The 18631-nt window shown below is 36.1% G+C and overlaps 1 protein-coding gene across 1 annotated transcript; it reads left to right on the top strand.

Annotated features, from left to right (window-relative positions):
* The first annotated feature begins 6305 nt into the window (after nucleotides 1-6305).
* LOC137657568 (uncharacterized) lies at nucleotides 6306-14839 on the top strand. Its single transcript, XM_068391901.1, has 3 exons — nucleotides 6306-8651; nucleotides 13697-14042; nucleotides 14199-14839. The coding sequence occupies exons 1-3, from the start codon at nucleotides 6306-6308 to the stop codon at nucleotides 14837-14839; spliced, it is 3333 nt and encodes a 1110-aa protein (XP_068248002.1).
* The last annotated feature ends 3792 nt before the right edge of the window (nucleotides 14840-18631 follow it).

Below are 18631 nucleotides of genomic sequence, written 5' to 3'. Positions count from 1 at the left end.
TATAGTTCAATGCAAATAGCCATAACTCCTTTTTCCAATACGTCTTATACCTGTCATCTAAGTATATGACGGATAATCTAAAAAAAACATACTGTATATTTTGAATACTTAGCAGTTCAACCCATATGAGGTCAACGATACTGGGAAACTATTTTTCATACTACTTTTCGTGGCAGTTTATAAATTTCTATCTATTAAGATTTTACCAGTTTCCCTTCTTTTGTTATTGTAAACGTTTTGTTGCAAATATATCAGTAATTTTTTCACGTTATCAATAGTAAAGAAACCCTAAACGTTGCATCCCATTTCCCCCTATATGATAAAAAGTAAGTGTCTGGTTATCAATATGTAAATACTTGTGTATATATATATATATGTATATATATATATATATATATATATATATATATATATATATATATATATATATATATATATATATATATACTAGCTTGGATGATGGCGAGAGGGAGTAGTCGTACCCTGGTGAGAGGGTTGTGCGTAATTATGTGTGCATATCTATCTAAATATTTAGGCGTCCTTTTTGACGGATCGTTTACACTAGTAGCCTAATAAAAAAGAAACAACAACAAAAATACCGTAAATATGTAGAAAAAGGTGTAAAACGGCGATAAATGATTCCTTGATGAAACATAATTTTTATAATGAGTCGTGAAATATAGGCAAAGGAGCTATTTATTAGCGAACACAAGCACGTTAGTAAGGTCCGTTGAGTTTTCCGTGTAACGTTGGCATTCTGCATCATTTGCGTGGCGTAATGAGGCCGTATTTCTCGGGTCAATTGATGATGCAAGTTCGAGCTTATAAATGGATTTGGGTTGAATGCACCTATTTTCCACTAGAATTTTATATATTCTATAGTTTCCATAAAACCTTATAGAAATGCTTAAACATCTTCCAATGCCAATAATACTTCAAATATATTGTTAACATGAAGAATATGATGATATATTAAGTGGAAAATAGAGTATAACATGCAAAATACGCATTTTGTTGCAAAATGTTAAGTCTTATATAAATTAACCACAATAAGGATACACATATTAATGATTACGAAATTAGATATTTAACGTTAATGGTAAATAGATTGAGTGAAGGTGTTTTAATATCACTAAATGTTTTACGGTTATATTTTCCTCATAAAAAAGAGTAAAAAAATTTTTTCTTTAGAAGGCGAGAACAATTATCCTTCATTCTTAACTTTTGTTACCTACAATAGTAAAGTTACACTTTCTAGCCGATTTATTTGTGCGTTTCTAATTTATTCAGTATGTACTTAATTCCTAAAAAGATACTTTAAATAATTGAGAAAAAAAAATGCCTGTGGCACAGGGTGTTCATGTTCTGTGAAGTAGGTCAGGCCTGAAATAGGGTGGCAGTCATATATACAATTCCGTTGCTTCTTTATTGATACTTATAGAACATTGGAATATGTTTGAATGATGCCTATATCAATATATATCTAGCTATATATACATACAATATATATATATATATATATATATATATATATATATATATATATATATATATATATATATATATATATACATATATATATATATATATATATATATATATATATATATATATATATATATATATATATATGTATATATATATATATATATATATATGTATATATATATTGTATGTATATATAGCTAGATATATATTGAAATAGGCATCATTCAAACATATAAATATGCGCAAAACTGATTCATGATATTCAGATCAAGAGAACCAAAACGAATGACGGTTAAATATTTTGATAGATATGCACACACGCAGACACACATGCATGCGCACACACATGCATACAGATTCTATCCTTCCCATCCTTTCTCCTTTCCTAATTACAACACAGTAGTTGGGATCAAGATGGATTAAGGTAAGGTGAGTTACTTAGAGGTTCCGTTTTTTACACTCACGGGCATGACGTCACCTGGAGAGTTCAGGAGCCATTCTGGCCCTCTGCAACAAGGAACCTACAAAGAATGTATACCTCATCACTGCAATTCAATTCTTAGCCTTGTTCCACCACAGCAACAAAAGGCAAGTTACCTTGAATTGGATTCCAAGCCATACTGGAATCTCTGGCAACGACGAGGCCGATCACCTTGCCAAATCAGCCTTAATGTGCCAAACCATTAGCATTACTCTACAACCTTCATTAAAAACCATCAAGAATAAAATGGCTGCCTACTGCAACATCCAAAAGACTAGTGAAGTAAGGAGAGCCTTCCTAGATGGATGAAGATCTGCAAAGTGGTATATTGAAATGACAAACATATTACCACACCTAATTGCATGACAAACACCTCGCCAGGACGCAGTAATCATCTGCAAACTGCGACTGGGATATCTATGCAACTGGCAAATTATTTTTGATAATGACAAAGACCCTGCAGCACAGCATAGACCAATAAGACCGTGCAAGTACTGTAATCAAGACACAGAAGAACCTCTACAGCACTATCTACAGCAATGTCAGGAAACAAGCCTACTTCGGCAGGATCTTAATCACAATAATCCTGCAACTGCAACAGCAATTGCCAAACACATAATTGACAATCATAACACCCTCTCAGCCTTTCTCCGCAGCTACCCTCCACCGAGATAACGTTGCAACAACGCCAACGAGCAATCTAAGCGGCAATTGAAGAGAAATCTTCTTATCCCCCTTGCAATTTCTATGTTGGGAGCAGAACGATTGTTGGCGGCTGAGGGCAACAAATTGTACTCCTTATAAGGAGACAGTTTTGTTTTCCCGTCCTGTTTTCAGCATGGAAATGGGGTCGGAGTCGTCGGCGTTCTTTTTGACCTCCAACATATCTGTCTCTCCTCTCAGCCAATCTCCCTTGCTGGAATCAGAATGGGGGTTGGCGGCTGAGAACAATAACTCGTACTCCTTATAAGGAGACCGTTTTGCCTTCCCGTCCTTTTTTCAACGTTAAAAATGGGAACGGAGCCATCGGCGGTCTTTTTGGTATCCAGCATCTTTTTCACCTTCAATCTCTCTTTTCCCAGTTCATGCATCCCTCCCAACCACCTTGTAAAATCTCAATAAATAAAATCATAAGTAACCTTTATTTTTACTTTTTTTTTTAATATTCACAGGTACAGGAATTTTTTATTCCATCCTATCTCTACTACTAAAACTGCTACAATTCCCTCCTTTCAGCTCTCTCCCACTCAGCTGAAATCTCACACTATCCCTCTATCTCACAACTTGAGCTTAAACCACTATGAAGTTTTTTACTTCACCTATATCAACATCTCCAACTAAAACTTTTCAACTCCTTCCCGAGCTCTCCTACTTATTGGGACTTACTACTATAATTCTTTTTCTCTAACTAAGACTGGAGCCAGTGGGCTCATGGGAAGGCATCCCCTTCCCACAGTTAATTACTTTTTTCTCAAAACAACCCATCACAACCCAAAAACCTATCCCAATATCCTAAAATAAATGTTGCAGAATATCTCCCACCCAACTACCTATCCCAATATATCCTACCAAAACACCTACGGGCTGCAAGATTGCAAAAGCCCGTGTCTGGCCAAAAGGGCCAGGCAATCTTCAACAACAACAACAGAGTTCCGCTGGTGACGTATAGTCGGGAAGTATGCCGCTGTTTTTCTTTTTTTCACTGGCGTTTTTGTTTTTATTTGCGTTGACAGATTCATCATGGTTATATGTGTCATGTATGGGTGCTCTAATTCTTATAAGATCAATATAACTGTTGGTGGTGAAAAAATATATTTTACAGTTTCCCAAAAGATGCAAAACTATGTAAGAATTGGGTGAATATATGCAAAAGAAATGATGGTATCAATGCCAAATCTGCACGAATTTGTTCGTCACATTTCCGACTCAAGGAATTTGCCAGAAACCTTAGGACGTAAGACTGTCCAAAGTCTAAAGGAAGATGCCATACTGACATGAAATCTTTATAATAATGCCATTACTCTCTTGTGATTCAGGTAAGCCTATCACTAATATCTCGTCACTTTAGTTTCGTCTACGAGGCATATGTTGGCTGCATGTAGTATTTTGGTCAACTAGGAAAACTGTACATGAATAGGCTCACTTAGGAAATACGAGAATATATGGATATATCAATCATATTTCTCATCTAAGTAAATCTTCAGCTACGATGGGAAGAATGTTTCTGAGGATGAGAGAGAGAGAGAGAGAGAGATAGAGAGAGAGAGAGAGAGAGAGAGAGAGTGAGGAGAGAGAGAGAGAGAGAGAGAGAGAGAGAGAGAGAGAGAGAGAGAGAGAGAGAGAGAGAGAGAATAAAAAAAAATTCGTATGTACAAATACTATTATTTGAGCTTTAAGTTATAATAAAAGATTTGTTGCTTCGAAATTTTTCAAATGTTTTCGTCTTGGCAGATCCACTCCATCTAATCAACTTAATTCAAAATTATTTAATAGACTATGGTTTTCAGGTTGGAGATAAAATCATTACCTCAAAATCTGTCAAATATCGTACCTATATCAGTAAATGATCTCAAGATAGCCTACAAAATTAATGTCACTTAAACGTGAGAGGATATAAACGGCAATGTGAGAATCAGCAGTTCAGCTACTCTCTTCCTCAGTGGCTATTTCCATAAAATTTTGTAGTAACAAAGGCTTATTGAATAGTCAGTTTTGTAATGAAACATCTGATCTTATATCTTTGATTGTTAGTTGGTTTGGTTTGAAAAACTCGTACAGGAAATATGTCATAAAGAAAGGTAGAGGTGCTTTCTCGAACTGCCCACGTGCTATATTTTGTTATTAATGCTAAAGTGAAAGGCAAAATTTTTTTCGTTCCAGTAAAAGGATTTTCGTACAACATGTTGCATCGACTGTTTGGATTACAGTTCTTGATGATAAGACGGCTATGTCAAGACACAGTCGAACATCCCTTTCCTTGCATAAGACAAATTGTTCATTGCCATGGTCATCAGTCACCTTTAGAATTTTAATACAGAATTTTAGTGGGTAGAGACAATAGCGAACGAGTTAGGATCTTAATATTTGTAATATTGCTGAAGCTACTGACATCTTGTGTCACTACAGAGTGCTTAAATAAAAGTGCTCTATCTCAAAGGTTAAATGTTGCTCCCAATGATCTAGATTCCGAGTTATATATCACTGCGTGTCTTATGAAGCACCTTCTGCTTGTTAACAATGAGAAATGAAAATCAAGTAAAGGATTTAGTATAGATAAAACCTGAAACACTGATAGGAAATGAGTCCTTAAGTTCTTTGATGGGAAGGTTCGTGGCTTTTAAATTTAGAAATAAGTATATGAAGTAGATGAAACAGGCGATAACTGGATATCACTTGTAAAGAGAAAGGTATTATATAGGTCATGTAATCATTTTAGAGAAAATCTACAATAAAGGGAATATTTATTCAAAAATTTCCATGGTGATGCCCTAAAACCAGAAGGCAAAGATGTTTCATATCTTATTGATATATTCAAGGCCGCCAATATTGATGTTCCCGAGGAGGTAATGAGCTTTTTATTATTAGAAATAGGCTAAATTTTAGAATAAATATATTAAACTAAGGAAAAATTTTATAGCAAAGTTGTGAAAAAAGAGGAAAAAAATTGTTCAGTAATATGTTAAATTTATTTTATTGATGAGAGAGAGAGAGAGAGAGAGAGAGAGAGAGAGAGAGAGAGAGAGAGAGAGAGAGAGAGAGAGAGAGAGAGAGAGAGAGAGAGAGAGAGAGAGAGAGAAAATGATTGCAAAACCCTTGTTCACGGACGTGGGGTATATTTTACCCACGCCATTTTTCTTTTATCCTTGCTGAGTGGTCTGGCCACTTAGCAAGCTTAACAGCCATGTAGCTTCAGTTTCCTGTCAGGTCTATTCGAGGGAGGTAGTGTCTCTGTGATTAATCACTTGTGGGGGTGTTTGTGGGGGGTGTTTGGGTACATTTTACCCCACAGCAGTCTTAACATACTAATATGTGTGGGAATATTATACCCCACAGCAGTCTTAACATACTAATATGTGTGGGAATATTATACCCCAGTGCAGTGTTAAAATACTAATATGTGTGGGTATATTGTTCCCAATTGCAGTGATAAACAATAAAAACATTTGGGTATATTTTGCCCCAGTGCAGTGTTGATGTGTTTTGAATGTTTTTAGTTCTCTGTGTATTTTCATGTTTTTATGTTTTCAGGCATTGAATAATCTCTTTTCAGAGTTATCATAGTATAGCAGTGACTAGATAAACTAAGTAGATAAAGACTCATAATAAACTGTGAAAGATGGATGGAAAAAAGAAAGTTTTTTATTCTCAGGCAGAATTAGATGAAATAATGAACAATTCAGGCTTAACAGATATGAGTGCAATATTTGAAAGTGATGATGAAAGTGAGATTGATCATGTTGAATATGAGGTGGAAGATAACTCAGATATGGACAAAGATTATGAACAACCATCCAGCAGTGATGATGATAGTGAGGAGTTTATGGATGAACAATGTTTTCAAAGTAGGGCCCGAAAGAGAAAACTAACTACATCAACACCTCGCAAGCCATGTGTTGGCAGCCAAATAGACGTCAGGCCTCACCCTCCCTCCACTCCCCACCAACCCCTGGACGACTCTCTACCATCCCCCTCCCTAGCCTCAATGCACCACTTTGTCCACCGCCCAGCCTCTCCTACCCCTGGTACCTCTACTGCTACCCCTGCTGTAAGTAGGGTGAGTAAGAGACGCCGTGGTAATGCTGCTCGAGGAGGTGCTACACAAGCTTTGTCCTATGCTGACCCTGCTGTGCCTCCTGCTCCCTCTGCTGACCTTGCTGTGCCTCCTGCTCCCTCTGCAGACCCTGCTGTGCCTCCTGCTCCCTCTGCTGACCCTGCTGTGCCTCCTCCTCCCTCTGCTGACCCTTCTGTGCCTCCTACTCCCTCTGCTGACCCTGCTGTGCCTCCTCCTCCCTCTGCTGACCCTGCTGTGCCTCCTCCTGTTGCCAGGGGAAGACGAAGGAGCAATGCTAATGAAGAAGACAAGGCTACAAGAATGCATGACTTCGGAACCAGTACAGTGACATCCAAGTCTGGCTATAGGTGGAATTGTCGACCACAGTCATCCAGTAGAGTAAGGACACCAGCACGAAACATTGTTGGTCCTATCACCTCAGGACCAACACCGGAGGCAAGGAGTGCAGACACCCCAGAAAAGGCCTTGAGCTTGTTCTTTGGAGATAATATTATCGACGAGATAGTGCAATGGACCAACAAAATAATTCCTCAGCGGGCAGCCAAGTATACTAACCGGAGAGGAGGGTTATCCCTAACAGAACCGGATGAGATACGTGCACTTTTGGGACTATTGATCTTCAGTGGTGGCCAGAGGGATAACCACCTGACAACTAGGGAAATGTTTAGCCCCAAGACCGGCCCACCAATTTATCGTGCAGCCATGTCAGAGGACCGCTTCTGCTTCCTTCTCAGCTGTTTGAGATTTGATGACAAAGACACGAGAGCTCAGAGACAGACAACGGACAAGTTTGCAGCTATTCGTGTTATCTGGGACATCTTTATTGACAACTGTGGGAAAATGTACGTCCCAAGTGAAACAGTTACAGTGGATGAACAGCTGCTGGCATTCCATGGAAACTGCCCATTCCGCATGTATATTCCTAGCAAACCAGCAAAATATGGGATCAAACTTTTCCTTATATGTGACAGTAAAAGCAAGTACATGCTGAGAGCAATACCTTACCTGGGGAAAGAAGACACACAACCTCAGGCCCGGGGTGGCATAAACGTTGGTCATGAGATCACAAAGGATCTTACAGAACCCTACCACAATAGAAACAGAAACGTAACCACCGACAATTGGTTTAGTTCTGTGCCCTTGGTCACTGATCTTCTACACAACTGTGGCATGACCCTAGTTGGCACTGTGAAAGCAAACAAGAAAGAAATTCCCCAGGAAATGAAAGAAACAAGAACTAGGATGGTAGGTTCTATTGCATTCTTATTCGTGAATGACATGACGTTGGTGTCATACTGCAAGGACACTTCAAGAACGAAAAAGAAGTTGGTGTATCTATTATCATCAATGCACACACAGCCAACCATAATGCCCAATGGCAAGCCCGAGATCATTTGTTTTTATAATGAGACGAAAGGTGGAGTAGATGCATTCGATCAAATGTGTGCAATATACTCAGTATCACGCAAGACAAGCAGGTGGCCCATGAGTATTTTTTATGGGATGATAAATTCCTGTGTAATCAACTCGTGGATAATCTACAAGGAAAATCAGCAGACAATAGGTTCTAAACCAATTGAGAGACGCTTCTATATGCAAAATATGGCAGAGGCCCTTATCAAAGCATGGGCAGGAAAGAGGATGTTCAACACAAGGATTCCCAGAACCATCAAAACTGTGATCAACACAGTCTGCAACATTCCTTTACCTGTCAGGGATGATCAAGCAGGTCTCACAGTGATGGCGGACAGCAGGGCTCCCATGGTGCGGTGCTCACTGTGTGACAGGGCCAAAGACAGGAAGACACGACACAGGTGTCAAGGCTGTACACGCCCTGTGTGTCCTCAACACATCTACACTTGGTGCATGGACTACCCACACTTAATACAGGTAAGATCTTTAGTTACTACTACTACTACTAGTACTAAAACTACATACTGTTAAGCGTAGGGCATGCATAGTCCATCACCAAGAATATGAATTGTTTGTACTGTACACTGAAACTGCCAGTATTGCTCATTACCATTTTCAATGGTAAATAATTGTAAACGAAGATCTTTTTTTTGTTCAAATATGGTCTTTTGACTGTCAATACATAAACATAACATTTCTTTATCATTTAGTGTTCACAGACAGGAATACCTCTACGAAAATTTTTTTTTTGCAGGAACTTCATTTATTTTCACCAGAGAATTTATAGTTATTATTTTATGGTCTCCCATACAGTGTGTGTGCTTGCCAGGAGGCTGTGATACCCATAGCTGAGATACCCCGATACCCTGAGAATGTGTGGGTCAGAAATCAAGTCATTTACAAGAATATTAGATTTTACTCACTCTATTTTAGCAACACAAGTAAAAATTTTAGTATTTTTTTTATACTTTTTTTAAGTTGTCCTTGAAATATGTAGTTTCAGTTGCTAGTCATTAAAATGGTTGAATAAAATACACTAGAGAATATGTACTTTCTGTTTATGTTTTCAGAATCAATAAATTTTGTTCATAACTATTTTTATTTTTTTTTTAAACGGGGTAAAACATACCCCACGTCCGTGTTAATAATTATATACCCCACGTCCGTGGACATGAGTTAAGATTTTTAATGAAATATTCGGAAGGAAGCTTTTGTCATACTTGAATTTTCATTTCCATTGCTATTATATTCCCTATCATAATGTGTATTCTGAAAATATAGTCATAAAGACATCAATATTAGCCTACTTTCATAAATGCAATTTTCGGCACGAATAATAAGGCTGGTTGTACAGGACAGCTGTCAAATAAATGTTCGGAACTCTCCAGGTGACGTCACAGAGCACACCCGAGCTCCCGGCACCATGCGCGGTAACTCAACTTATCTTATTCCACCTCGGTTGGGATTTCCGAGTATACCTCTCCGTGTACCCTCTGTCACGAGGATATGAACATTCCATCTCCCACTAACCAAGAGACGGGGACAGACCGAGTAATCATACGTCTGGCATGCCGCTCAGCGGGGTCACAATGAAACACACGCACACACATACACACATATATATATGTATATATATATATATATATATATATATATATATATATATATATATATATATATATATATATATATATATATATATATATATATATATATATATATATATATATATATATATATGTAGGTATATATATACATATATATATATATATATATATACATATATATATATATATATATATATATATATATATATATATATATATATATATATGTATATATATATATATATATATATATATATATATATATATATATATATATATATATATAATATATATATATATATATACTGTATATATACTTATATATATCTATATCTATCTATCAATCTATATATATATATATATATATATATATATATATATATATATATATATATATATATATATATTTATATATCGATATATATATGTATGTATGTATGTATGTATGAGTATACCTCGATAAAGACAACTCAAGGCAAGGGAACAATGTTTGGATTTTGGATTTTCATTTCTCAAGAGAAGCTAATTACAATAGCCAAAGCGTCTCTTCTTCATTGTATCTATCTATCTATCTCTCTATCTATCTATATATCTATCTATCAATATATATATATATATATATATATATATATATATATATATATATATATGTATATATATATGTATATATATATATATATATATATATATATATATATATATATATATATATATATATGCATATATATTGTTTCCCACATTGTTTATTTCCTTATTTCGTTTCCACGCTGGGCTATTTTTGCCCGTTGGAGCCCTTGGGCTTATAGTACTTTATCTTGCTTTTATATACTAGGTTTGTAGCTTAGCTATTAATATATATATATATATATATATATATATATATATATATATATATATATATATATATATATATATATATATAATCTTATATGTTTTTATGTGCCAGTGTGCATGTGCATGTTGAACTAATGTGTGTTTGTTTGTTTGCTTTTAAGAATAATTCAATGGTAAAAGTATTAATCAAATACCATTGGTTTTCAAATATTCAATAGTGGCGTTCTGTGTAAGTCTAATAACCAACCACAGGTCGTTGAATATCAAACGTTGGTCGAAATCAAATTAAATATTCTGGTCCAATTGTAAATGAATATATATATATATATATATATATATATATATATATATATATATATATATATATATATATATATATATATATATATATATATATATATTTCAAATCCGTAGTGTATCACGATTATAAGCTGCATTGTATTTTTATACTATTATCGCCCTTTGAAGCACAATTAGAGACTACTTTTTCACTTTGAGTTCTCATTGAGCAAACGAAAAGCGCCAATGCTAAAAATGAAATCAATTCTAATCAATTTATTTTTCCAAAATTTTACAATGTGAAGTTTACTATTTAAATTTATTTCGTAAGTTTCCCTTATAAGCATTTTTATGAGTTTATAGATATGTCCTTTTAAAGTTATGTAAAATACTGTGACTGCTATTTAAAATGGCTAAATAAATTAGCAATGAAGGAATATTTGGCAGAAACTGTCCTCTTCGACACTGTTTAGGAGCAACAGAGAATTAGTATTTATAGATAATTTAGTTTTTTTAATTTAATTTTCTGTATATTTTTCTTTGCATATATTTTTCCTTTTAGAGGGTGGCAACAAAAGAATTCAATCTTCTAATGATTCACAAGTTTCAGTAAATTGCATTATTTCATTTCACTATTTCCATTATTTCGTTATGCTAAAGAGAAGCTAGTTACAAAATATAGTAATCGTCAGTAATTTTTTCTAATAAAAAAAAAACCTAAATCTGTCAAATTTCGGTTAAAAAGTACTAGGGTATATCTTATATTAAGAGAAAGTTATAAGAGAACAAGCTCAAGACAAAGCCAAACGGCTGACCTTTTTCTCTCCCGGGACTACGACTTGAGTACAGATTAGTTCCTTAAATCTACGACTGCGTCAATTATTTTTCTTATCTCATTCCGTTTTTCTGTTACTTTCAAGCGCCCATGGAAGTACAGTTATTGCTATCCATATGCCCCCCCCCCCCTCCCTCCCTCCGAAGACTTAGTGAGGTGGGCTTATATGGGGTATACTTGAGGATATATGTTAAAGGCAATGTTCTTTCTTCTCAATTGCTATTATAGAATGTTTATGGCGTAGTATTAGCGTAATATTTATTTTTTCATTTAAAAAGGGAAAAAACATATTTTGGTAAGAGAAGGTCTTGTACACTTATCCAATTTACTATTATGCATTGGTGATTTTTATTTAATTTTTTAGCAGGAAGGTCTATCCATAAATGGTGACTTGATTTTCTTTCTATAAATGTTATTATGACACATAAAGAGGAGGAATGTTACAGGGTATTAAAAAAGGATTTACTTTATTGGCACCAGAAGAGATATTACCACTCAACCTGGAAAATTGACAAGCTAACTAATATACTTAATTCAGTGAAATCTAGATATCTGAAAACTATCTGGGAACCGTTTATTCCTCTAGTGGCTCTTTTTTCTGAATGATCAAACAAGGAATTCAGAATAATACGCCATTTACAAGTATAAACTAGGAAAACTCTGAAAGTGTATACCTCCACCACGGCAGCTTACTTCTTGTCTTTCCCAGAATCAATTTACACCGTAAGTGTATTTGAAGACTGTGTGAACTTGGGGTTAAGGTTCGGGTTAATTTGTTTGGCCTTTTGCTTGACCTTGACCTTTGACCTAGGATTGCAAAATTAAATCACTTCCACGTCTCAAAATAATTAACCCCAGTAAGTTGTTCAAAAACAAACAAATAGACAAATGGACAAACAGACAAACAGGGACGAAAACATAACCTCATTCCAACTTCGGTGGTCGAGGTAAAAATTTAAATAAAATAGTTTTAGAATATCTATTTTTTTAAACACACGCAATCACACACACTTCTTTATATATATATATATATATATATATATATATATATATATATATATATATATATATATATATATGTATATATATATATATATATATATATACTCATATATATATGTATATATATATATATATATATATATATATATATATATATATATATATATATATATATATATATATATATATATGTACATACATATATATGTATATATATATATATATATATATATATATATATATATATATATATGTATACATATATATATATATATATATATATATATATATATATATATATATATATATATATATATATATATATATATATATATATATATATATATGGCAGGCCAGAATTAGAAATGAAATTATAGGAGAGATTACTCAAGTGCCATATGTGGATGAGATCATGGTAAGGAATAAATGGAGATGATTTGCGCACAATATTCGCTCTCCCCAAGAGAGATTAGTTCTCCAAACTTTCAACTGCGGTCGACAAGGCACTAGAAGAGTTGTAAGACCCATAACAACATGGTTGAGGACTTTGAAGCATGAAGTAAATCATGAATGGAGATGTATTGATTTATAACCTCATGATAGAGATTATAGTGCAGCGGCATAGCAAACCAATTGTGCATTTTGAGATGGAAGCAGCAAACATGGAGGAATGATCAAATATTATATGGGGAACATTTTCAGGTATGGAACCACTTTTGTAGTAATCCCAAAGTCGCCGCCATACTGGATTTCAAAATGGCGGCTTAAAAATCTTTAATTACAGATAATTCTGGTTATATAACAGCTAGAGACTTGGTTTTAGTGTCTAGATATACATATTTGAGGTCAAGAAATTGAATAGTTCTAGTTAGAAGTTGATTTGGTGACGCCATATTGGATTTCAAGGTGGTAGGCTAAAAAAAAGAGAAATTTATGACTGACATATTTGGTTCTGTGTCAGCTAGATACTTAATCCGGCACAAGCTGAGCTTGATAAAGAGAAGAAGTGGCTCCAGGCTGTGAAGGATGCATGTGACAGTGGCGATACGCAGAATCCAGGAAACATTTCGTGGGCTGCACATCACGCAGAGAGCCAAGCAGCCCAGCATACTAATATTACAGTCACACCCACTGCCTTGCTACCCCTCTTCCATGACCAAGCCCACTCACTGGCAATGATCCGTCATGCCACGGATGTAGTGAAAGCAGCGGTCAATGAGCTAAATCGTGGACAGATACCCGTCATCACACTGGACCAACCACTGTATGCAAGCGCCAAGAAGGTGCAATGGAACTGGCCAGACACATTTGGTGAAGATCTATTTGTAGTAATGCTAGGCGCTCTACACACAGAGATGGCAGCTTGGAAGACAGCAGAAAACTAGCTGCAAGACAGTGGTTGGACGGAGGCATTGGTTCAGGCAGAGATAGCAACAACAGGCACAGCAGACTCCTTCCTGCCTGCAGCTCATGTCAGCCGTACAAGACGTGCCCACCAGGTAACTGCTGCTGCCCTGCACATACTTCAGCACCATGCATACACTAGATACAAAGAAAGAGCGACAGCAAGAGATGAGGAACTATTGCAGTTTGAGGCATGGTGTGACATGAGAGCAGTAGCATGTCCCCAGTTTCAGTACTGGGCTACTGTACCTCACCTGGAGCTCTCTATACTCCTCTTCATACGTTCACTTAGAGAGTCGAACTTCACACTGTACATGAACACCCTACCAGAGCTAGCTGCATGGTTTGCTGCATTGGATCATGTCCACTATGCTCGCTGGTTTCCAGTGCACATCAGGGACATGGTTTGCCTTGCAGAGAAACATCCAGATGTTGCTGCCAAGTTCCATATGGGCCACTTCACATCCAAGAAGACCAGGCATGCTTTTTCCGCCATTGCCTTAGACCAGGCACATGAGCAAAACAATGCCATAGTCAAAGGTGATGGCGGGGCAGTGCGTCTCACTGAAAATCAAAGTGCCCTTCGACGGTGGATGGTGGCTGTCCCTGAAGTTGCTCGGGTCATCACAGAACTTGAGACCTCACAACAACTGCACCAAAGAGGAGAGCACACCCACCACCATGAGCAAACCAACAGTGTATAGAAGAAATTTGTCCAAGATGTCCGTGCACTGACAGCAGTCATCGAGGAGATGGGCAACCCCTTTGAAGAAGAAAGCACAGATTTGCTGGTCCTAGACATACAGGAGATCCTGGGCCTAGCTGCAGTAGAGAGTGTGCGTACAGCTGTGCAGATGGGGTGAGATCAGTTCCATTTATTTGTGAAGGAACGTCTGGCAGACAGATCCAAACCACTCAATGGTGTCATCAAACGCAACAAACTTCTATTCTTTACATCCATCAAGGTGAAAAGTGCCAATAAGAGCAAGCAACAACTCGCCTCTGCAAGGAGTGATTCAGAGCTTTTCTCCAGACTATACATCGCATGCCAAACCAGAGATGGCGATCTCGAGCAGTTCTTCAAAAATGATAACGGTGCACACCCGCCTGCACTGTCACAAAATGGACGGATCCGCTTTGGTTCCAAATCTGACTTGCTGAGGCCTTTGGAACAGCTTGTTGAACCCACCACAAGTCTCTTCTGTGATCCTCGATGGGGCTGCAGTGGTTCAAATGCTGAACCCTGGCCACAGCAAAACATTTCTTGACTATGCCACAGACATATTCGTTCCATACATTCTGTCAGAGCTTCAAAATCATTCTCGTCTGGATCTAGTGTGGGACCGCTATGCAAACTCAGGCAGCTTGAAGGCAACTGCAAGGGCTAACAGAGGCAAGAGAATCCGCAGACGTGTTACTGGCTCTGTCCTGTTACCAGGGAACTGGCACACATTCCTCCGTGTCGACGAGAACAAGGAAGAACTCTTCCGCTTCCTGTATAAGCAGGTCATGGAGTCCATCACTGTGCCAGAGAAACAGCTGATTGCTACTGACGGTGAACAGGTAGTCTGAATCCCCCTGTTTATATCATATGTCAATACATGTACCCACACTGTCATGGATCTGTAATATAAAAATTAATGTTAATTTCATATAGATTTTTTTGATGATCAGTTGACCGCCTTCACCAAATATATGACATTTTTATGCTTATATCAACAGGTCATAGCTGTACCACCCTTTGAAGACACAGCACCCTTGGCCCCATGCAATCACGAGGAAGCGGACACGCGCATGATGGTTCATGCAGCAGATGCTGTTAAATCTGGTCACCGCAGAATACTCATCCGTACCGTGGACACAGATGTGGTGGTTCTTGCTGTGTGGATGGCCTAGGAGCTACATGAGGCAGTCGATGAACTATGGCTAGCAATTGGTACTGGCAAGAGCTTCCGCTACATAGCACCACACAAGCTGGCTGCTTCACTAGGGCCAGACAAATCCAAGGCACAGCCAGTCTTCCATGCAATCACAGGGTGTGATACAGTCTCGAGCTTTGCAGGTCGTGGCAAGATAACTGCATGGGCAGTATGGGACATTTTCCCAGAAGTGACAAATGCATTTCTGACCTTGGCATCTGCACCAAGTGAGATTTCTGAGGACACATTGGCAACCATGGAGAGATACATAGTACTCCTGTATGACCGAACATGTACATGTTCAGAGGTGAATCTGGCAAGGAAGAAACTCTTTGCAAAGAAAGCGCGATCTATTGAAACAATACCTCCAACACAGGCAGCCCTAGAACAGCATGTGAAGAGGGCAACGTACCAGGGTGGATATTGTTGGGGGCAGTCTCTTGTCTCACACTGCACTCTACCATCACCATGTAACTGGGGTTGGGTGGAAAATGACGGACAGTTTGATCCTTTGTGGACAACACTACCAGAAGCTGCCAAATCCTGCTATGAACTGATCTCTTGTGGGTGCAAAAAAGGTTGCAGTGGGAGATGCAAGTGTAATAAAGCAGCTCTGAAATGCACAGCACTTTGTAGCTGTGATGGTGATTGCTCAGACTGATTTGGAACTGTGCAGAACTTACGTGTTATTGAGTTGATTGATACGCAAGTTCTCTTGCTTGTCGTGTGTATAATTACATGCATATAAATGTACATGATAATTACGGGATTATCACTTGATTATCAGTTGATAATGTGAAATAAAACATGTTTCATTACAATTATTTGATTCGTTGGCTTCACATTTGTACATCTAGACACCAGAATCAAGTACTGTATATAGCTGGCACATAACCAAATATATCAGTCATAAATTTTTTTTTTTTTTTAGCCTACCATCTTGAAATCAAATATGGCGTCACCAAATCAACTTCTAACTAGAACCATTCAATTCCTTGACCTCAAATATGTATATCTAGACACTAAAACCAAGTCTCTAGCTGTTATATAACCAGAATTATCTGTAATTAAAGATTTTTAAGCTGCAATTTTGAAATCCAATATGGCGGCAACTTTGGGATTACTACAAAAGTGGATCCATCCCTGAAAATGTTCCCCATATAATATTTGATCATTCCTCCATGTTTGGTGCTTCCCTCACCAAATGCACAATTCTTATGAATTTTTTGGCTATGCCGGTGTACTATTACTAGCGTTATCTAACAAAGGCCCTTTGCGTTAATAGGCGTAGGAGATGATGATGATGATGGTGATGATGATGGTGACGATAACACACACACATACACGCACACACACACACACACACATATATATATATATATATATATATATATATATATATATATATATATATATATATATATATATGCATATATATATATATATATATATATATATGCATATATATATATATATATATATATATATATATATATATTATATATATATATTTATATATATATATATATATATATATATATATATATATATATATATATATATATTTGTTTTAAAGGATTATATATTAGTAAATACAAAGAAATAAAAACTTAGTTTTATTAATAATGCTCCAAACCAACAGGAAATTAACATTACCTCGTGTCTACAAAACACTTCATTAATAAAAGCCCCCCTCCCCCCCCCAAAAAAAAATTACAGAATATCACAAGTTCCATGGCCAAAAAAAAAGAAAAAAAACAAGAAAAAAAAAGACTAAATGACGAGATAAAAACAGCTGTCTGATCTTTTCCTTACCAGGGAGTACAGCCTTTTATGTACAACTGCATAAATTCCTCTCTTTTTTTCTCATTTCATTTTTCCTGCTCATTTAAGACTCACATGGGAGTAGCGATATTGTTATCATTTTGTCCGAAGTGCTTCATGCCGAGTGTGGGAAACACGAAATGATGGTCTCTTTAGTAGCATTGGATGTCGAGGTTCTACCATCGCTGCCGAAGACCGTGTGTGTTTAATTAAATGTATATTTTAAACAGTGATCTTATTTGATACTTCTCAGTTGTTAATAAAGAATGTTTATGAAGTAATACTAGATGAATATATATATATATATATATATATATATATATATATATATATATATATATATATATATATATATATATATATATATATATATATATATATATATAACCCATGAAAATGGCAATTCAATATACATTAAATCATTCTATAGGAATGATTATTTTTTATTGGTTTTATAGTAGGAAACCATGACTATCACGGGTGGTTTGATATAATTTGCTATAGATGATGTTGCAAAACCTGAAAGGAAAGTACGTTTCAAGGATGCGTTCATTTTATTATTGTTTAGTTTAAAATTTTAATATTTGGGCTATTGTTCTCTATTCGAGCTCCTAGGCTTATAACATCCTGCTTTTCCAAGTAGGGTTCTAGCTTAGCTAGTAGTAGTAGTAGTAGTAGTAATAGTAATAATAATAATAATAATAATAATAATAATAATAATAGTTTATATATCATAATTTCTGGCAAGCAAGA

The sequence above is a fragment of the Palaemon carinicauda genome, chromosome 18 (genome assembly GCF_036898095.1).
Source record: "Palaemon carinicauda isolate YSFRI2023 chromosome 18, ASM3689809v2, whole genome shotgun sequence".
Classification (NCBI taxonomy): domain Eukaryota; kingdom Metazoa; phylum Arthropoda; class Malacostraca; order Decapoda; family Palaemonidae; genus Palaemon; species Palaemon carinicauda.
Note: the sequence above shows the minus strand (reverse complement) of the source record. Positions and strands in the feature narration are given on the sequence as shown.

Excerpts from the sequence above, each read along its gene's own strand:
- LOC137657568 (XM_068391901.1), top strand. The coding sequence starts at position 6,306 with ATGGATGGAAAAAAGAAAGTTTTTTATTCTCAGGCAGAATTAGATGAA. Across the intron at positions 8,652-13,696 it reads ACTACCCACACTTAATACAG|ATACTTAATCCGGCACAAGC; the intron begins GTAAGATCTTTA and ends TGTGTCAGCTAG. Across the intron at positions 14,043-14,198 it reads GAACTGGCCAGACACATTTG|CTCATGTCAGCCGTACAAGA; the intron begins GTGAAGATCTAT and ends TCCTGCCTGCAG.